The sequence below is a fragment of the Mixophyes fleayi genome, chromosome 5, assembly GCF_038048845.1.
Source record: "Mixophyes fleayi isolate aMixFle1 chromosome 5, aMixFle1.hap1, whole genome shotgun sequence".
Lineage (NCBI taxonomy): Eukaryota > Metazoa > Chordata > Amphibia > Anura > Limnodynastidae > Mixophyes > Mixophyes fleayi.
The window spans coordinates 90,041,618-90,063,664 of NC_134406.1; the positions used below are offsets into that span (position 1 = coordinate 90,041,618).

A 22,047-nucleotide genomic window follows, 5' to 3' on the forward strand; every position below is an offset into this window, starting at 1 on the left:
CAGTTTTTTTCTGTTTTATTTCATTGGTTGTGATGGTGTACCTGCCCTCTTATATCTCTGCTAACCAAATTGTTGCAGATGATGTCTCTTGTTGTTAGAAGTTGTTACATTTTACTGCTCATTCCAACATGTGTCTGATTCCTTCCCTGTACAATCCCCCTCAATTGTGATCTTTACTGAGAAATTGGAAATGTCAATCTCTGTCAGGTACACAGATGCGCCAACTTGACTCATTTCATCAGTGATAGATTTGTCTGGTCTGGTATTTACTTTTTTCTTTTTGATTAAATCAGCCTGGGCTCAGTTGTTGAATTGATGTAAAAGGCTTGTAATATAAGAATTAATAATTAAGCCAGTTTGACACATCACACTTTTTATCTCCTTCATATATATATTTATTTTTTTAAAAAGACAAACAGAGCAGAGTATTATTGTATACTTTTATTTGGGCTTAGTATATACAGCAGAGTACCACCCAGTTTTAGAAAGAGCATCATGGCTGCTTCCCTTCAGTAAAGGCCATGGGCTAGATTTACTAAGCTGTGGGTTTGAAAAAGTGGGGATGTTGCCTATAGCAACCAATCAGATTCTAGCTGTCATTTTGAAAAAAGTACTAAATAAATAAAAGCTAGAATCTGATTGGTTGCTATAGGCAACATCCCCACTTTTTCAAACCCGCTGCTTAGTAAATCTAGCCCCAAGAGTGTAGAACTGTTGCAAGTCAATATGTATCATGTATTTAGGCCTTGCATTGACTTTTCAAATGAGTGTCTTCATGTCCTGTTTAACTCCACTTCGATTTTAATGACACTGCTTTTATTACAGCTATGACAACATTTGTAAATGTCATATGCATTACAACTGACAACATTGCATTTGTTTTATATTTAAATATTGAAATACTCAGCTACATAGCTCTACTGTTGTTGAGCTGTGCAAATGAGTACAAATAAATCTGCATGCCTGTGTATTTAATAATCTGTTCGATGCATTTAATAATCAGCTTGTGACTGCCCAATAGGAGCCTAAGAATGGGATAGCATGCTGTCTAGCTGATCTAGTTAATTAACAATTTGGCTACCTATGACAAGAAAGAAAACACATTTAGTTACTTGATAGTTTCTATGTCCGCACTTGCAACTCTTCGAGTAAACCTTTTCCCTGTGAGAGCTAACGTCTGTACTCTGCCACTTTGCTCTTATGCTTGACTCAGTCTGCCATAATTCAACAACATATTAGATAGATTGCTGCTCCCAGAAGTCATAATGAAATAACCTTCATTCCCAGCCGTAGGGAAATAAGCGCACAATCAAGGGTTTGGGCAGATTTCTCGATTAAACAAAGGACTAACTGTGCGCAAATTGCTCCATAACAATTTGTAAAGAGCCCACTTTATACATTTCTCTGCAGATGTAATAGCTGATATTTTTAATCACAGCAGCAGGACTGTAAATGCCTTCAGCATACGGCCCTGGCTGTGTAATTAGCTGCTACAAACTATTTTGATTTGAAATTGCTTTGATAAGTGTTCCCTGGCCTAATTGCCATGGGACATAATGTTAAAAATCAACTTACGCTCACATTTTTTTTTCATCCAGACACTATGTATGTAAAGAAATGTTCCAGCTGCAACACATGCAGGAAAAAACCTTGTCAGTTTTTACTACAGCAAATTTCATATCCGGTATATAACAGCACTGAGAACGTTTTTCCTTTCATGGAGCTAGTGTGGCTGTTTTATGCAACTTAAGTTTTCGTTGTACTGGATTAAATGAACTATTTATGACAATTTCAGTAACTTGTTTGATCAGGACACTTCAAACAGGCAGAGCGTGCCATATACTAATGAACTGATATATTACTTGGCAAGATGGGGATCAGGTAGCTATTACTCCACAGACGTGATTCATATGTGCTCTGATTTACACAACTTAACTCGTAACCCTATTTCCAGACAAATGAATCGCGCCAATAACTATTCATTGGTGCAACTTATTAAAGTTATTGTTTATTACTGTAAATAGCATTTGCCACTTCTTCTCTAAAGGGCAATGAAATTCTAAAAGGTGGCCAGCAACCTGTCTAGGAGAACCTTAAACCTTCCCCACGCAGATGAAATGTGGCTCATTGGGCAGCACAGTGACTAAGTGGTTAGCACTTCTGCCTCACAGCACCGGGGTCATGAGTTCAATTCCCGACCATGGCCTTATCTGTGTGGAGTTTGTATGTTCTCCCCGTGTTTGCGTGGGTTTCCTCCGGGTGCTCCGGTTTCCTCCCACACTCCAAAAACATACTAGTAGGTTAATTGGCTGTTATCAAAATTGAACCTAGTCTCTCTCTGTCTGTGTGTATGTTAGGGAATTTAGACGCTAACCTCCAATGGGGCAGGGACTGAAGTGAATGAGTTCTCTGTACAGCGCTGCAGAATAAGTGGCGCTATATAAATAAATGATTATGATGATGATTGAACTGGTGCCATGGCTAATGCAGAAGACCCCAATTGAAATTAATCCTGTCCTATTTGCTGTGATCGCAGTACAGACTTAACAGCGTCTCAGGGGAGTCACCCAATGAACTTATTTCATATAAAAGAAGTTCAACCAAATATTAATTATCAACTTCCAGCTCACAGAGCCTGGGGTTCCAATGTCCATGACCCCTGCAGCCCCTTCGTCATGGTGTACAATGATTCCTTATGTTGCCCTGTGTATAATTAAACTGTTTCCTGACACCACAGTCCTCTCTATGCATACGTGGTACCTATTTTCTGTGTCTCTTACGTACTTGTGTTACGTGTTTTCATGAAAAACAATTGGCGTGTGTCATGTAAGCTGAGATAGACATCGCCACATTGCACCACTTCTGTCAGTTGATCAAATTGTTTATCACCTTTAAATTCACTCTGATTGATGTTTTTCTTTTGATAACTGCATGTTCATTAATTCATACAAGGTTTATAGTGGCTCAACTGGACTATATATTGAAGTAAATAAAGGGTTTGCTTAGTATCCGTCCTGTTTTATTCAGACTATTATGTTCCTGGAACTAAGTCATGTCTCTCCTTCATCTGACCTAATCAGAATTTTTTCTTTTGGGCCGATTCAATTTGACCACGTTAGTCTAGTAATAACGCAGCGCTAATGCTATTACCTTTAATAATGTAATTTTAACCCAGATTTTTGCCTGTGGCCCCCGAGGACAGAGAGCGAAAATCAGCGCTAAAATTACCGTACTAACGGTAATATTGTGTTACTTCTAGAAATACGCGGTAGAATTGAACCGGTCCCTTTAACTTGCAGATGAAATCCTGACATGGGCAACGACAGCAATTGTCAATACTGAAAGCAGATTTCTCTTTTCTGTAAAAGAAAACATAGCTTCTAAAAGGAAGTGATTGAATATGACATTGCAGGAAGTGGGATTACTGTGTGGGCAGTATTCCAGTATTATTTTATGAGAGATGGTGGAAAGATCAGTAAACAGGTTTGGTTATTAATGGGAGATAAAAGAATTTGATCCAGAAGTAGACCTATTTGTGGCACAACTTGTCAGTGTCACGAGGGCAGGTCAATCAGAAGCATGTTTTATTACACTGACAGCCAAGCCTCCTCTGGCTCTGCCATCGTTTAGTATCAGTTTTTCTTTTATATGCATTCCATGCTGTTACTGAGGGCAGGAATTTGGTGTCACATTCTTATACTGGCTGCATGCATAGTTGCATTTAATTTAACATCTAAGAACAGATCACTGTTTAACAAGTGCTTCCAAGCACGTCACACGTGATATTGATTATTTCTATAATACTTGCATATTACAAAGTATTTTAATTATTGACATCAGCCCCTACCCTGTTGGAGCTTACAATCTATGTTCCCTACCGCACAGACACACTGTGCTGACTCCAATATATATTTTTGCAATAAAATTTTTAAATATATATAATAGAAATTTAATATAAGAATTGCATCTAACATGCAGGGAAATATTAATTTCATTGTCCATTGGTCAATACTTTCAAATCGGGGAATTTCCATGGATAAATCTTTAATACCCGAGATGGTCAGCAAATATCTCTGAATCAGCCTACCAGGGGCACATGACCCCCATTGGCGGGAGAAGACTAACTGGTTTCATAGGCATTGCTTTGTAAACAAGTGAAGAATATATTAGGATGTTTATGATCATACTATAAATGTATGGCTGTCTTCACTCTGATATTGATACTTTCAGATCAACTCAATAGTGGTTTTAGCCAACTCCAGCCGTACAATTTTTGCATTTCACTTTTATTTCATGATTCTGTGGATTTCCCAACTGCACTGTATTTTTAAATTTGTATTTTGTAAATGGTACAGTCTGTAAATAAAGTTGGGACATTGAAGGTCAATTCATGCTTCTGTGTGTTGTGGTTGGGGATAGTATTGGGAAACATTGAGGCCAAATTCCAGTAGGGTAAAGTGCACAACTTTGCAGACATATGCAGACGAGTCAAATATTTTGCGGAATAACTTTGAAAATGTTGCTGTAGGAATGAAAATTCCTCTGCCATTCTCTGTAGATGAACACTGATGATACACATTTAAACTAGACTGTAAATGCACATGCATGAGCTGTGAGATCATAGACTACTAATGCAAACTGGCAGCTTCAAGTTGGTAACATCATTTATTCCATTCAACAGCAAAACCAGACCCGGAGCAATTTAAACATGTCAAAACTCTTTTTCCATAATAAGACCTATCTTTGTTTGTTTCCAGTTCCCCTGCATGCTGTAAGTATGGATAAATCTGAGCATTAGAGATGAGACTTGCTGCAAAATTTTACTTGGGATTGAGTTTCGTGACAGAACAGGCTGTTTCTAAGAGCTGCGATTCTGGCAATACAATCTTTTGCTTCACCATTCCACACTGCTGGTAAATTCGCATTTTGCTGAATTTATTTTCTATGTAGAGAGCTGGGGGTGATAACAGGCAATTAATTCTGCTGTGTGGTATGATTGGTGTAGGACTGGGAACACTTAAAGCCACATTCCAAAATTTTACATTTCAAAAAGTTCACTCTCAAATGTGGAACAAGGCAAATATTTTACCTAACAGTTTAGAAAATGTTGCATCTCTACAGTGCGTGTATCAAAGGGATGAGCACTAAACTAGACCAAAAGTGTCAGTAACTTACTGTGCTTCAATATTCATCCCAAGTACTTGTCAGAGGGAAGCTGTACTCTTTAAACTGATACATTAAAGGTTCCATACTCACTGCTACTATCAAAATGCCAGCTGGAGGAATGGATACAGAAGAGTTTTGCATTGCCACTGATAAAGGAAATCTGACATAAAAGGATAGTCACAATCAAGGGTGGAATTTTACACAAAGATATAATCTTTATCCTGTTTTAAGCCAATGCAGCCTCACCAATGTCTCTTTTTTTTTTATTAAATTGAACCGGTTTCCATTAAGTAATATTTTATAAATTTACAGTAAGTCACAGGCCACCTATGTATCTTTATAGTCATATGTTCCTCCCCAAAAAATATTGTTTAATAGTTTTTATTTGTATTTATCGGCCTCCATCCCTTTTGCTACTGAAATTGGGTAAAAACAGACAAGTTCAGCAGACTTTTTCCACTAGTTCAAAAAGACGACTGCCTCTTATTAGAGTACACAATCCAGAGAATGTATGTCTGTAAAGTAAAAAAGGAAAATATGTTTCATGTAGCTCTTTGTCCTGACCTTTAAAAGGTATCCCACTTATCTTTATCATATGTGACCCACACAACTGTTAGTATGTGCCCTGACAGGCCCCTCTAATCCTTTAGCTAGAGGATATAAATCTTTTCAAATCAAATGAAAGCCTAGATTTAGGATTTGATCTATGGGCACAAACTATGGTTGTGCAATAATAAACTACATGTTAGGATGGTACTACAAGCAGCAGAGGAAATATCAAAGAGCTAAAAGTTTAGAAATGTAATAAATCTTACTGAAGAATGCAGATTGTGGGGATTCTCACCTTAAACTTAATTTATATTTTAGATATATCAGGATGAGTACCACATCCTTCTGTGTATCCCCCTATCTTGCCTAGCAGCATTTATGCTAAAAATAATAAATAAATAAATGAACAAATAAATGTTCAGCTTGACTCGCCAACACCTTCTCTGCATGTTTATACCAAGAAAAATGAGCAGAGTCATTGTTCTCCAGACATTGTAAGATGAAGATAGCATTTGCAAGTTTATGTCTATTTATTGTGTTGATCTCATGACCCCAACATGTCTGCACCCCAAGGTTTGGACTCTGTATTTACCGCTCTTACTGAAGAGGGCACCTTTGAAAGCAAAGTGACTTAAGGCTTATTAATGGCCATATGCTGCAATATTATCATTCACCATACTTGCTGGCTAGAAGTCTAGTCTCTTGGTGGGGAGGTGCAGGGGGGCCGTAGTACCACAAGTTATGTTGTTTAAAAGCTTTTTGGAACTTGCTAAAATTGCCCAGACCACCGTCCCCATTGACTACTATGGGTACTATCGTTAATTTGCCTAATGCAGGAGATATCTCTTATGTTAGGCTTTTCTTAAATTACAATTTTACTTAAAAATGCCTAAACCATGCGAAAAAAGCAGTTTCCACATGGTTTAGGGCTTCATAAATAGTACCCTAGATCTTTTCTCTCCCACAATGCAATGGTGTGTCCCAATATACTGTCAGTTATTTATTCATATTTGCATACCTCCCAACGTTTCATTAATTGCCATAGACAGACACTGAAAGGTGTGTTGTTAAAAGAAAGCATAATGTATACATACAAGCACATTGATACAAATTTCAGTAGAACACAGTTTACTATACACAGCTATAAATACCACAAAGTACTAAGCATAAATATATGCAATGTAGATGGTATTAAGCTGTGAATTTGACATTGACATTTTGGCTGCCAGTGGAGAAGTTAATTCATACAGGTATATTGATCAGATCCAATAGTAGGACATTTTGAAAGAAAATAAGCACAGGAGTGTTTTAGTACAAGAAAAGGGGATAGTATTTGTGAATTAATTTGAATTAGACATATGGAAGCTATAGTATTCAATGTTGCTGAATGGTGAAGCCTTTTTTTATGCTTCTGTAGCCACAAAGTGATCCAACTTTGGAGACAATTATAACATACATCTGGAGTTGATACCCTCTGTGGGTTATCCTAATGTCACAAGTCAGGCTAAGTGAAGTGTAAGCAAACAGACCTTTGAAGAAAGCTGTTCTGTGTGTGGAGCTGAGGGCCAGAGACTGTTTACACAGGACAAAAGGCTTCTCTGCTGCCTGCCATGCTCTTCTCCTGAGCTTGTGTTCTGCAGCTTGTAGTTTGCCTTTCTAATGATTCAAAGCTGTTTGTTTGAAATATGTCACAGAGCGTATTTAAATAGTGACTAGTTTAAACATTGAAGTCATTCAAATAAACTCTGCCTATGTGCTATGTGAAGTGAAAGAAAGTTAGTTGGCCCTAGTTTACCTTTAGGAAGGACTGCAAGGAAGCTGTTTATACTGTAACTCTCAGAACGGATGTACCAGGCCTATATGACAGCAAACTGCCTGAGTTAATTCTTTCACAGGGTCAGAGAAGACAGAAGGAATGAGTTTATTTAGGTCCTGCAATTAGACTATTGGACTATCCTGGCTAGATTATGTCGTGTGACAAAAGAAATAAATACATTCATGTAGTAAGCCAGAAGCCTAGACTTTGTTGCATTACAAGACACTGTTCACTGTAGCTTTCTTGACAATGCTGTTCTCAAAGTGGAGTATTAATACTAGACTGGTGTTATTTCCCTTTTAAGTAGAACTCCTACAAGTATTTTACCATGAAACAAAAAAGAAAGAAATGTATAAGGAATGCAAAGGCTGGGATCTGCTTAATGTCCTGTCAGATAGGGGATTAAGAATATGAACGAAGGAATTTATCCTGAAAGAATAGAGGGAGTTTGAGGTGCAGCTGCCAAGGGGAAAGTTGTGTGAGAAAGATGGAAATGGAAGAAACACAATTACCATTAACTCATTAGTTACCAATTTTAGTGTAAATCAACTTGTGGATTCACCAGCATAAGTATGTTAACTTTGACACTTATACTGACTGTTCCATCTAAGCTGAACAATCTGAAGGGCAGTTTTGAAAAATGAACTTGCTCAGAAATTAATCCATTGCTCAGAGTTGTACTGAGCAGCATATTTTCAACGCATTCCTTCAGGGTCTTATTAGATTGTTGTTATATATGTGTCTTTTATCTGCAGACGGCTCATTGCTTGCAATGGTGTATGCATAATATTTGTAGGATATGGCAGAGATTCCTTTGGCTATTATGTACAGTATTTCTAAATAAGCAGCGTTAGTGTACTTATAAGAGATATCCTTTAGTTGTTAATGAAAATTGACATGCTCTTTGAATCTTGTATGATAACAAATATATTATTAATGAATGAAATTTATTACACTGACCTACAGTGTGCAATAAGTAGTTCACATGTGAATATGTTTGCAGATTGGTTCACTACATAATCCCCATTTAAGTATACAGGTTTCCATAGCAGACTGTACTGCATCAGATTGCGTGTTCAGTTCAACTGACATTTTTGTCAGTCAGAATTTCCATGTTATACAAATTGACCACGTGACTTTCTTGTTTTCAAACTGCATTTTGCTGCACACATTTGTTATGATCGTGCATATAAATGCTACAAAATCCAAAACCTGGTGAATGACTTCAAATAGTTTTAATCGCAGCAAGTACAACATTTAGGGATATATTTACTAAACTGAGGGAGATGTTGCCTATGGCAACCAATCAGATTCTAGCTGTCATTTTGTAGAATGTACTAAATAAATGTCTGGGTCACTGATGTACATTAATGCAGTGGTGATGTGTTCCCAGAATTGCAGGTACACTGCACAATCTACACAAGGCCAAATGCTAAAATATTTTAAATTCACATTATATAATTGCAGTCTTCTATGTTTGTGATGATTTAAAACGTTTTCTTTGTTGTGTAATTTACCTCCAAATTTTGCAGTTCTCAGCTCGGATAATAATAATAATAAACAAAATAAGTGTTTAACATTTAATACTTAGGGTAAGGTAAAAAGCTATGTTGGATTAAAAGTGGCTTGCTTGCTTTACGGTACATTATACAGTGCTTAGCAGCTGGTTTTTGGAACATCAGTCAGGAAATTGTATGATAAATTGGAGCTAGCCAGGTCCGCATGCACTTTACTCTGCTTCAGCAGTTTTAGCCTGACTTTGGAGAGGCTGTCATGTGATATACTGTCAAGGGGTAACATCGGGAGATTGATCACATACAGTAACATTTTTCACATGTATTTGAGATATGACAAGCACCAGCTGCTCTATTCATGTGTAAATAATAAACTGTGAGACGGATAATTGTATCAGATGCCCAATGTTTTATGCAGTAGTGTATTAGGCATTTAGGTTGAGACAGTTCCTTATGAATGATTTACTGTTTCTGCAAAGACTTACAAAACTGACACGGTGTATGTCAAATACAACAGGACTGTTACCCCTGACATTGTAGACATAATCATTCACAGCCCCAGGAATTGGTCATATATACAGCATTGTTTAGATAAAAACAGGGGAAACCATGCATCTATGACTAAGGAGGTTAAGGACAGCAATGCATACACTGCCGCGTCATACCAATGATGCCGCTCTTACTGACAGTCCCAGTGCTATTACACTGCCTAGCAAGTTCTAGCACTGGGACTGTCAATCAGAGTGATAGAGGTGGTATTACTTGGCTCAACTCGGTCACCCAGGAAAATAGCTCTTCAGCAGTATACATTGTGCATGCTGTTGGTCATTTAAACATCTATGTGACAGTTCTAAGCAATGATTTACATTACAAGTATCTGCATAGACTTTATGGATTCAAACAATTATTTCTCAAAGTTGTGACCTGCATTAACCCATTGGATATGAATTGCACACTTAGGGCCTCATAAAGAGTCGGATGCAAAGTCAGTTTCAGAAGCATCTTGCACGATTACACTGATGCGTATGCTCAGTAAGCAGCAATTCCGTCTGTGTCTCCGACGCAGTTCATACTTGTGGCAACTTGCACCTCTGTGCTGCAAGTAGTTAGCTAGCTGCAGGAACTTGCCGCAGCTCGGTAGAGTATTGCGAGTAGGAAGCAACTTGGGTTGTGTCCCACTCATAATACCCTACTGATCTGCGGCCAGTTACCGAAGCTGCTCCTGTGTTTGCATTTTAAACTAACACTGCGTCCGACTCTAAATGAGGCCCTTATTGTCATTATTTGCACCACACTGCAAACACCTTGGTATACCATTTATGCAGCTAATCTACATGCCCACTATACTACATATAGTAAAATGAATACCGTTGGAGGTATGCATTAATAACAGTGATCCAATGGCTAAATGTGAAGCTGGTACAGACATAAAGGATAAATGTTTGTTTGAGCTTAGTCACCAGAGATGCTGTAGTCTTCCAGGGAACTATCTACATTAGCATAATTCCTATAAAGTACATGAGTGTTCAGGTTATCACCAGCAGTGCTCTGTAATTATATTTTTCTTTTTCTTTAGTATATAATATATTCCTAGTATTTATCTGGTTTTATTCCTGACATATTTTTTTCATTCTTCCTTTTATAGATCCGCCTCATCTGTTTCCAGCTTTTCACCCCCCTGTGCCAATTGACGCGAGACACCATGAAGGGCGTTATCACTATGAACCCTCCCCTATTCCTCCACTGCATGTGTAAGTATATGCTGCTGAAATTTAGTTTGTACTGGAAGAATCAAAATTGTTTTGAAATTGATGTCTGCATTGTTGAGCAACAAATGTTTGAATGAGGAACCTTTATAACTGGGAGTAATCGTGTTTTGGTATACTTATAATGTGAACACACCCAATGATTTTCACTCCCTATGGTCTTGTACAAGGACCTGGTTTTCTATCTCATATACTGCAGAACATATATAAAACGGTTTTGAGGATGCACTTAAAAAACAACAACAAATTGTATAAATCATGTTTAATTTAGAGGTGTGCTTGATATCACAATCTTCAAGTATCAGTATGACAGAAGCCTCACATAGCTACACTGTGCTGTTGGGGAACTCTACTCTACCACTAACTTATTCTGGCCTCCCCCTTCCCTTCCTCACATTATAAAATTTCCACTGTCACACGCAGCCATGCCCTCACTACTAGGATGACGCCCCACAAGATCAGTATACTACTTGCCTGATATACTCTGCACTGCTTCCAGGGGGTATTCGGTGACTTTGCGAGGGAGATTTAAAACGGCAAGTTTTGCCTGTAAAGACAGTGCCATTTTAAATCTACCCTGCAAAGTCGCCGAATATCGGTGACTTGCAGAATGCGCAGATTGATACATTTATCCCCAGGTCAGTGCTGTGTATTGCATCTAGTCAGAATTTTTAGTGAGCTGATTGGCTATAGGTTGTTCTGTCCCTGGCCACTGTAAATTTCAATACACCCAAGAAGAGTAGGAGATGAAGATTTAAATAATAAGGTGCTCAGACCAAGGGAATCACACCTTAAAAGCACCACTGTTTAATGTATTCTATAAGGACTATATTTATTTCATACTCGATACTTCAAAAGCAATGTGCCACCAGTGCGTGCATAGCTCAAAGTTGGCGACACACAAGCATCACTGCCATGAAAAGGATTAGAATTGGTACTGTACTCTGTTGATACTTTTTAGAAATGCCCCCCAATCAGGCACATGCCGTTATATATGACAGATGGTAAGGAGCATGCATGTCCTGATACTGTCCATTCCAACAATGTACAATGGATTATTCAAAGCTAGTTCAGCATTTAACGCTATAATTTGCAAATTGCTCAGCTTAGAGAAAACAGTATTTAGATGGTGCTTTGTACTTGCCTTCCTATACAGTATTTAATACTTGTAGTCTTTAAGTAATTATGTCTAAGAAGAAGATAGATGAGGTTCTTTTTAAATAAGTCCTCGTCTGTGAGTAGAATTAATTGATATTAGCACTCCTAACTACATGCTGAAGTACACAGCTAATGATGTTTGCTCTAGTCTAGCCATTACAAGCCGGCAATCTCAGAGGAAATTTGCCAGAAGGAAAGTAATAGATCTGTGTCACAATTTTCTTTTCTTTTTTTATTTCCTTGCAGTTTCTACTGTGCTCTGTACTTACTATGTGAGGTGTGACTTAATATTTCTTGTATTATTGTGGAAATATATGTCCAACCATAATATTGATGAGTTAGAATGGACTCTGTACTGTATCTGAGGCTGGTTAATGTGGTTGGTGAAACGAGATGTTGGATACATTTTATAGAGACAATTCTCTAGAATGTTTCAGATTTTGCATTATTACATCCTAAAAAGTACCACATCATTCATTAAACAGATTTCATCAATCAATAATGAAAACTGGTGATATTACTACAACAGTTGTGCAGAAATAATGCGAAAAATAAAAGTAAGACAAAAATATCAGAGAAGGTCATTCATTTAAGAACATTGCCTACAAATGGGGATAAATAACAGCTTACTCATACTTTATCAAAGAATATAGAATTGCGCAGAAGTACCCAAATCCGCATTTATTACCTTTGGATTATGTATATAGAGCATAGAATTCAAAGATACAGTAATAGTTATAAGTAGTAAAAAAACCACATTACATACGTCATATAATATAAGCAGCTAAAAAGAGCTAAACTTCCATAAACATATAAAGAGTTCTAAAGCATTATTACCAATAAATAAAATTGTCCACATAGGATCAAATGAATATATAGGTGTATGATATGAAATTGAGCCTTAAACAATCCATATATCCAGCTTGTGAATATTATGTAATATGGCTAATCAATGACCAGTACTACTGAAATGATGTCCAGAAAATAAATTGAGCATAGAAGAGGTATTCGTTTTACACACCCTCCGTGGATTTGACCGCAGGTGTATCCGACAGAAGGTTTAGTAACTAAACAATGATTCACCCAAAAGGGTGGTAAAGTAACATGAGCTTCTTATCGCAGACGCGGCTTTCGTACATCAAAGTCCACGTGCTTATAATTCAATAGTTCACCAAGACATCCAGCGGAGGGACAACAGGATACCATGAACCTCTTACCGCATCAGCGGCTTATATATAATGAAATCCACGTACCTCCAAATAATGTAGCTGATCCGTCAGTATGTCCGGCAGAATAAATCAATATGGCACAAGTCCACCCGACGAGGAAACAGAGTATAATAAACTTCTTACCGCACAAGCGGCTCTTGGGTATATGCCAGCAAAAGTGTCTCTCTGGTGCGCACCACTTAAAAATGCGGAAGAGAAACAAATTGATAAACAGAAGTTCCACTTAACAGTGATCTCCAATTCAGTAGTAAAACTTGGGTCAGTTTATGTCTTCAAGGGCTAAATTTACTAAGCTGCGGGTTTGAAAAAGTTGGGATGTTGCCTATAGCAACCAATCAGATTCTAGCTTTCATTTATTTAGTACCTTATACAAAATGATAACTAGAATCTGATTGGTTGCTATAGGCAACATCCCCACTTTTTCAAACCCGCAGCTTAGTAAATCTAGCCCCAAGTGTTGCTAAACTGACCCAAGTTTTACTACTGAATTGGAGATCACAGTTAAGTGAAACTTCTGTTTATCAATTTGTTTTTCTTCCAGATTTTTAAGTGGTGCGCACCAGAGAGACACTTTTGCTGTACCTTTAACGTATAATTAGTAACATTTACTTTTTGATACACATATAACCATCTTGGGCCTGATTCATTAAGGGTCTTAACTTAAGAAACTTCTTATTTAAGTCTCCTGGACAAAACCATGTTACAATGCAAGGTGTGCAAATTAGTATTCTGTTTTGCACATAAGTTAAATACTGACTGTTTTTTCATGTAGCACACAAATACTTGATAGCTTATTTGTGCACTGAAATTTAAAGTTGATATTTGTGTGCTACATGAAAAAACAGGCAGTATTTAACTTATGTGCAAAACAGAATATTAATTTGCACCCCTTGCATTGTAACATGGTTTTGTCCAGAAGACTTAAATAAGAAGTTTCTTAAGTTAAGATCCTTAATGAATCAGGCCCCTTATTATTATTATTATTATTATTATTATTATTATTACTATTATTTTTATTATTATATTATATCCAGCAATGATTAATCTTTTTTTCTGCGTTGGGCTACACCTGAACCAAACAGCAAAGAACAATTTGGTCTTCATGAGACTGGATAGCTAGTGTCTCAATACACGCCTTGTATAATAATCAATTGGAGACTTTTTTTTATAGCTTTTGAAGATTTTGTGCCTCATTTAGAGTCGGACGCAAAGTCCATTTCAGGCGCATCCTGCACATTTCCACTGATGGGGCATACGCAGTAAGCAACAGTTCCCTGCAGTTCCGTCTGCTTTTCAGATGCAAATGTTCACTGCGACAGCTTGCGTCTCAGTACGAGGGAAAGGGTGGAACACGGAGTTATGTAGGCGTGACTATGAATAATTCAGATACTATGGACGTCTACCTGCAAAAACTACCCAACTGGTTGCAGCTTTGTAGGGTATTATGAGTGGGACACAACTGGGGTTGCAAGCCACTCATAATACCCTACCAAGCTGCGACACACTCCTGCTCTTTCATGTAAGTCTTAGACGCACATTGCGTCCGAATCTAAATGAAGCCCTTTCAGTTCAAACATTTAACACTTAAAAGTTTAGTGAGTTTCTTTCTAACTGGAAAAAATATGGATTGATATTTTGTTGCACTAATTATTAATTGACTTTACTACTCTGTGAGACAGCTGTCGTAGGTTTGTCACTTATGCATTCACTTTTTACAAATCTGTACACTATTTGTATGTGGTTATGTGTGAGATTCTAAATGGAGCCTCCTATATGTATAAAATAAATACAGTGACGATATTCATTAAAAAGAAACTTGCACAGATACAATTGAAATGGTTCTCACTTGTCATTTTAAGACAACACTTATGTAAAAGTAGGGATCATATGTTTCTTATTCTGGCCACACATATAGAGACAAATGTCCATGGGACCAAGCAGCCTATGCCCATGGGGAGTGTTACTGCGGTTAGGTATCTAAAATCTAAGAAGACAAGTTTATGATACCCAGGGGTATATTTACTAAATTGCAGTTTTGAAAAAGTAGAGATGTTGCCTATAGCAACCAATCAGATTCTAGTTGTCATTTATTTAGTACCTTCTACAAAATGACAGCTAGACTCTGATTGGTTGCTATAGGTTACATCTCCACTTTTTCAAACCTGCAATATAGTGTATATACCCCTCAGTCTCTGTCCTCTGTAAACTAAAGCTATCCACACATGCTGCTATATCTCCAGTGATATGAGGCATAATTCTTAAATTATAAAAAGGATAAAAATGCAAACTTATTAATATGTTGTCAATATAATAATAGTAAAAATGCCTAGTATACAGCAATTTAGTATATGAAATACAACTGTCACTTATGAATTATGGGCCAATAGTGCTTTATGAACTCCATATCTGAGCAGTACATGTAAATTTCCACAAACTTACCCAAATTCAATATCGTTTGAGTGTTTTTTGGAATGGCAACTTCTCATTTGTTTTTTATTATTACATTCTCTCTGTACAATGTGGCTGTGCTCCAACTGCTGCTCTTAGACCAGCGAGCGCATATTAAGACTTCATCAAAAAGAGCAGATTAAATTAAAACCTCATAACATGAAATATGCTGCATATTAACTGGATGACAACTCATTTGCTTCTGAATATGCAGGGAAATCACAAATTAACCTGCCATTGTTTTCCAGCAGTAGCATTTGAATAGTCAGATAATTTCAATTATAGATGGTAATATTCCTTAATCCATACTAATGTAAAATGTGACATAAGCATAAAAGAAAAAAATATTTTAGTAACATAGTTTGCATGATGATTTAAACAAGTATGAGGTGCATGCCAATGAGACAGACTGCTCAAAGTCTCACCTTAAAAGGCTCCTCATCCTTTCATCAAAGATATTGGAGATGCCCAAAATATTAAATAGAAATTACTTTTATTTATATTTTAGAATACCATTTTCTATGCATCTAAAACATCTTGTTTATATTTGCTTTGTTACACATGGGGGGAAATGTATCAAGCTGAGAGTTTTCCGGCGACTTTGAAAAGGGGAAATGTTGCCTATAGCAACCAACCAGATTCCAGCTATCGTTTTGTAAACTGTACTAAATAAATGATAGCCAGAATCTGATTTGTTTTTGAAACCCGCCGAAAAACTCTCAGCTTGATACATTTACCCCATGGTGTTAAGATTGAATTGCTCAGGCAAGAGAATTGACTGCTAACAAAGTAGATTGTTATGTGACTGATCTATGTCAAGCGCCAATAAATGTTAAAGATGAACTGTCACTATTTAGGCAGTGGTTATTTAATTACTAGATATTAATAGAAACTCATTCCTCCCCCAACAATTGCCCTCTCACACTACATTTGACCAGCAGAGCCTCTTGCATGCTAATCAACCTTTCTAACCTCTTCCTCCCCACTCCCCCTACCCTGTAAAGTACCAGTAAAGAGCGATGAGAGCACTGATATGTAGCAGTGTCACTGGTAGTGGTGAAATAGAGCTCTACCAAGCCAGTGATTCCTGAATGAACAGAAGAAGGAATGAGGATATTATTTTTATATAAAGCTTCTATTGATAATAGTGAATTAAATAAGATGTGACCCAATAGTGACAGGTTCTCTTCAGAGTCACCCTACAGCTACCAGTGATCACATGTAGGTGTATTCTAGAGGTTGTAACTGAAGTTCAGTTTTAGATAGTGAAAAAAAAATGGCCCAGAACAAGTGAGCTGGTACTTGCTGAGTTCTTTATTGCACTTCATAAATAATAGAAGTTAGGGCTCTCAGGAAGCAGATGTTGAGATTAACATATTTTAAAATAAATTAAAGTATTGGATCTGGTAAACAGTATACTGTTGTTCTCTTCTTTTATAGCAAACATTGAAAGTATGTGTTTGCACATCTCTCATTATTTCCCTGGCAGAGAATTTAATTGTGAATTTACTTAGTTGCTGATACATTTCTGAGCTTTCTAATTAATCATAAGAGTTAAGGAATGCAGACTCTCCACATAATGTACATTTGGGGGCTTGCTCTGAACTCCTTGGACAAAACTGTTGTGTTCTTTGTGCTACAGTCAGCAGTATTAGATATGAACTCATGTATTCACAAGCAGTGAACCTGAAGCAAGCTACTTCTATAGACTGCTGTCAAACAAACCTGTTGCAGTGGCCGATGAAGCACTGAACTGTAACAGAGTTTCTCCCCAGTACAAAGCTATCTCTCATAATCAGTACAGCATCAATGACTGCGGAGACATTTTCCGCACTTTTCAAACATCCAAATGAAAAACATATATATCATTTTGCAGTGTTAATTGTTTATTGATGCAGTATGCTAAACTTTGCATGTTTTATACCGGGGTTATAAAAACTTTTAGAACTGACTTCGCTTTATCACTAGGCTTATAACTTACTTTCTGTATTTCATGATTATAGTACAGCTTGGGTATTCAGTGTATTATACTGAATCAAATTATTTCAAATTATTTAATAAAATGGTTCTGCTGACTTTTAAAAACATGTATATGTTTAATTGAAATTAGTACAATCATTTGAAAGTTTGTGATAATCCTAAAAGACTCTATTTGGTTACTTGAATGTTGGGACTGGAACAAGTGTATTCAGAAGTTACCGTATAGAAGAGGGATTAGTGGGAGAGCATATCTTGTCATAGGCATATTTCAGTAACATTTAGCAGATAAATGTAGTTTTCAGAGAGTGAATGGAAACTGGTATAAAGTAAAACATGGCCAAGAAATAAACTGCACAAAGTACAATGAATGGGGCAACTCAGTCAGCAACATAGAATATTTTCTAAATTTTATCAAGGTGTAAAAATAGCAACACCTTCATTGTTGATTTGAAATTTCTTTCACAAAACAAAATTTTAGAAAATAGCTACAATGTAGCTATTCATGAAGAAAAGGAAAGCAAAGAAATGAGTAACTTTGCACCTTGTCAAAACTATGTTGCATTGGAGGGGAATGTATATTTAAAATATGATGGCAGATTTATAGTGGGGATAGGACAGGTCCTAGATCAACTTTACATTTTAGTGTAAAAAAGAAGCTATCAAGTATTTGTGTGCTACATGAAAAAACAGACAGTACTTAACTTATCTGCAAAATAATAAACTAATTTGCACCCCTTGCATTGTAACATGGTTTTGTCCAGGAGAAAACGTACTAATTTTTTGCCTTACTTTTCTTAATGAATAAGGCCCAATATGTTTAAATGATACAATGTAAAATGACAAGTGCTCCTTCCTGTGCTCCACGCTAAACTGTTGTGGGTTCTCATACGTCATTTCAACGAAAATCCTTTAATTTTGCAATTTCTTTTACATTTAACCCAGTGTTGTTTAAATAACACATTTTTTTAACTTAATCAATCTCGAAATTTGGTTCCCTGTTTCATGTCATGGAACAGGCTTGCTTGGATTCATTTATATGGATTCATCTATCTCATGCTTCTACCATCCTGAATTTCATTCACTATGTAAACTGTTGAAACACATTTGCTAATCTTAGAGTGTAATGTCCCAATGTCTGTGTGTTATAATGCAGCATATGTAACCAGGCTGAAAATGTTCATGACACAAGCCAGACGCTTGTGCTAACACTGCTGAAATTATACATCACAAGTGGTCAGAATCCTGAGTAACGCAGGAGCCGGTGAGACAGATAGAGGGACTGCAACGTTAAGCCCTGGCCTCACTGTTCTCTCCTCCAGAGTATTTACTTGTGTGAAGAGCGTCCTTTGTTTAGGCTTTTGTGATATTTGCTCCCAGTAAAGTCCCAGTGCACTTAAGTGTTTGGAGGGCTATTGTTTGTTGGGGTTTTGTTTTCTTTGTTGAGAGGTTTGTTTTCTCTTTCTTCCCATGGGGATCCCTGGTTTTTCTCCTCCAGCCTACCCCCTCCCTGTCAGCTTGTTTTCTGCTTGAATGACATTCCTTTGGGCGCCAGCACCTTAGCTCTTTTTCAGAGATTGATTCCTGCCTTTTTTTTTATTAGTCCCCACTTACAGCTTCCCTGCAATAGTAAACTGTTTTTAAGTACTCCAACTGTATAGCTTGTACTGTATTACTTGCTCTTGTTAGTGTGTAGATCTGTGATTACATGTGTCTCGCATTGATTGTAAATAACTCATTCAGATTCATCCTTTGATTATGCTAGAATATTATTATGTCTCCTTTATAAAATAATGAGTAATGACAGGTATATAAAAAATAAACTTGGTATTTCTGCAAGAAATAAAAAATGTTTTTAATAAATCCAGATAGCCAGTTTGTAGATTTAAATTTCGAGACAAGACAGAGTGCATTTTTAAGGAGGTCTATTTACTTGCGGATTTGTAGCCTTGAGCAGTTTCACAAGCCGTTCAATAGGCTAGGAATTCTATGAGCTCATGTTAGCACAGAACTACTACTCACCAGACACTGAGAGCCTAGTTAGCTCTTAAGTGAGTGATTACGTATAATTCCCAAATCAATCATTTACAATGAAAAAGTCACAATGTCAGTAGCTGTCTTTATATTGGGCCTGATTTTGAACAAAGCAAAGAAAAGGAGCAAATTTGCACCTGGGCAAAACCATGTTGCATTAGAGGGGGAGGTAAATTTAAAATGTAGGGACAAATTTATAGTTGGGGTAGGGCATGTCATAGATCAACTTTAATTTTAGTGTAAAAATAAGCTATCAAGTATTTGTGTGCTACATAAAAAAACAGCCAGTATTTATATTGTGTGCAAAAAAAAAAAGTCAATTTGTACCCCTTGCATTGTAACATGGTTTGTCCAGGTGCAAATTTGCTCCTTTTCTTTGCTTTGCTCCTAATTTAAAATCAGGCCCATTATGTTTAGGGCCATATAGCACAGGTCATAGGAAAGTTGGGGGTGCTCAGAAAAGCCTGGAAAACGGCAACTGTTTCACAGAGACTCGCTATTGGTAACCAATGTTTCTTCCATAGAGAAATAACACTATAGGTCCCTGTTGTTTTGGTTAGGAAAGCTTCATAAAAGATGGTTTAACTGGCTACTGAAAGCATGCTGTCCAGCATTTTGTAGGACAAAGAGTGAGTTTATCAGGATGTTGGTTCAAGGAATAAAAGTCTTCCTCTTGATATAAATAAGACATGATAAGTCTTGGGCCAGCTAATTGGTAGAACCTAGACAAATAGAGTCATCCATCATCCATCTTCAAATCTTCTATCCTGACCACCTAGTTCATTCTATTGATATATACTTGACGTATACAAACACCACTATAGACGCTGTGGGCCACTCTCCGGCTGGTCCAGATAAACCATTAGGAGGTTATCAGCCTGTAATCCAACTGTTCAGAGCGTCTCCTAGGAAAAAAATAAATAAAATAAAAATAATTAAAGGTGAGGAGGTTAAGCAGAGATGGGGAAGGGACAAAAGTGCAGGTTACATACAATGTTTTCCTGGTGCTGTATAGCAATACTAAGCACATCCACTCCGTGGCTGAGACTTGATGATTAATGGTGTTTATTCTTGACAGAAGCCTCCTCTATTTATCTGCAATACAGTTTAGCGATTTTATCAGTCACCTGAATGAGAAATATTCAGTCATACCAATATTGCAGTGTAAATTGAGTAGAGTCACTTTTTATTATATCTCACAGCCTTATCATCCTCACAGTAATTTTCTCGCAGTGGTTTGATACGGAAAGGCTGGATTTAGCTGTACTTGACACAAAGCCTCTTCAATTCCACTGAAAGTTCAGACTGCTCTTAGAAATGCAAAAGAAAAAAAAATACCTCACTCTTATCCAAGCAATTTCAGGATTTGAAAGAATACAGATAAAGAAGCTGAGACCTGGATGGGGGAAATGATGTAAATGTGGAATCGTCTAATAGCAGTAAAGTGACTTGTGAAAAGGTCCTTCAGTATTATAACTTTGAGGATCAGTTTAAAGCATTTTGCCTTGATATGTAGCTCTGTTTGTTCTAATCAATGACAACCCGGCTTTGGTCTCAGGGAGACCCTATCATTCATCTGACTGATTATAGACCCAGCGCGGCTGTTTAGAAATTTCCATTCGGTGTTTATAGCAATTTGAAATGAAACTGCAAGGGATGTGGGCATATTTAATAAAAAGGGACATCCAGCTAATATAATCTGAAACTCTTGCAGACTGAGTGATTGCTGGACAAATGAAATCACTTATAGATCGTCAGCATTTTGTGAAGAAAACCATGTTTATAAGCAGTTTCTACTAATTTGTAAGGTTGCTATCTTTCATTACTAGTGGTGGTCATGCATGCAACTGTCGTAGACTGAATTGGTCACAAATTGCAGTGTATATTGGCCAAAAAGGACTGCAAATCTGTATTACCATTTAATTCTGCTCTATCAGATGTCATTCAGGACAAGCAGTAATTACAGTTGGATGATAACTGCATCTGATCAAATACTCGATCATAGTCTGACTGTGGTAATGGTTTAGCCTAAACAGCTGAATGTTACAGATTTGCCACACATGTATGTACTAGAATGGCAAAATCTGATAGCCATCCAGCCTCTCAGTGGTCAGGCTGAGAGGCATATTATATATGCTTATTAAGAGCACATTATAGTCATGGCTAGTCAAAAAATGTAATGATTAAATTGCTAGGATTGTTCCAGAGCTATAGAAACAATATTTTAAGTAAGAGAAATAAAGACTAAGAAATCTGAAGTGACAGAGTCCTCTGGATGAGTATTGTCCATGTTCAGCCCAGTGGACTTTGTTTCAGCACCAATCTCTTCCCTAGGGGAGGACCATGAAGAATGTGTGCCCAGCTAGAGTTGGGCATCGCAGTTGGCAACC

General features: G+C 37.1%; 1 protein-coding gene across 4 annotated transcripts in view; it reads left to right on the plus strand.

Annotated features, from left to right (window-relative positions):
• Positions 1-22,047, plus strand: part of GLI3 (GLI family zinc finger 3) — a 172,394-nt gene that overhangs the window by 86,690 nt on the left and 63,657 nt on the right. For all 4 annotated transcript variants that reach the window (XM_075212540.1, XM_075212543.1, XM_075212542.1 and 1 more), the window contains exon 4: positions 10,691-10,796. In XM_075212540.1, coding sequence (XP_075068641.1) covers positions 10,691-10,796 — 106 coding nt within the window. The remainder of the gene's footprint in view (positions 1-10,690; positions 10,797-22,047) is intronic.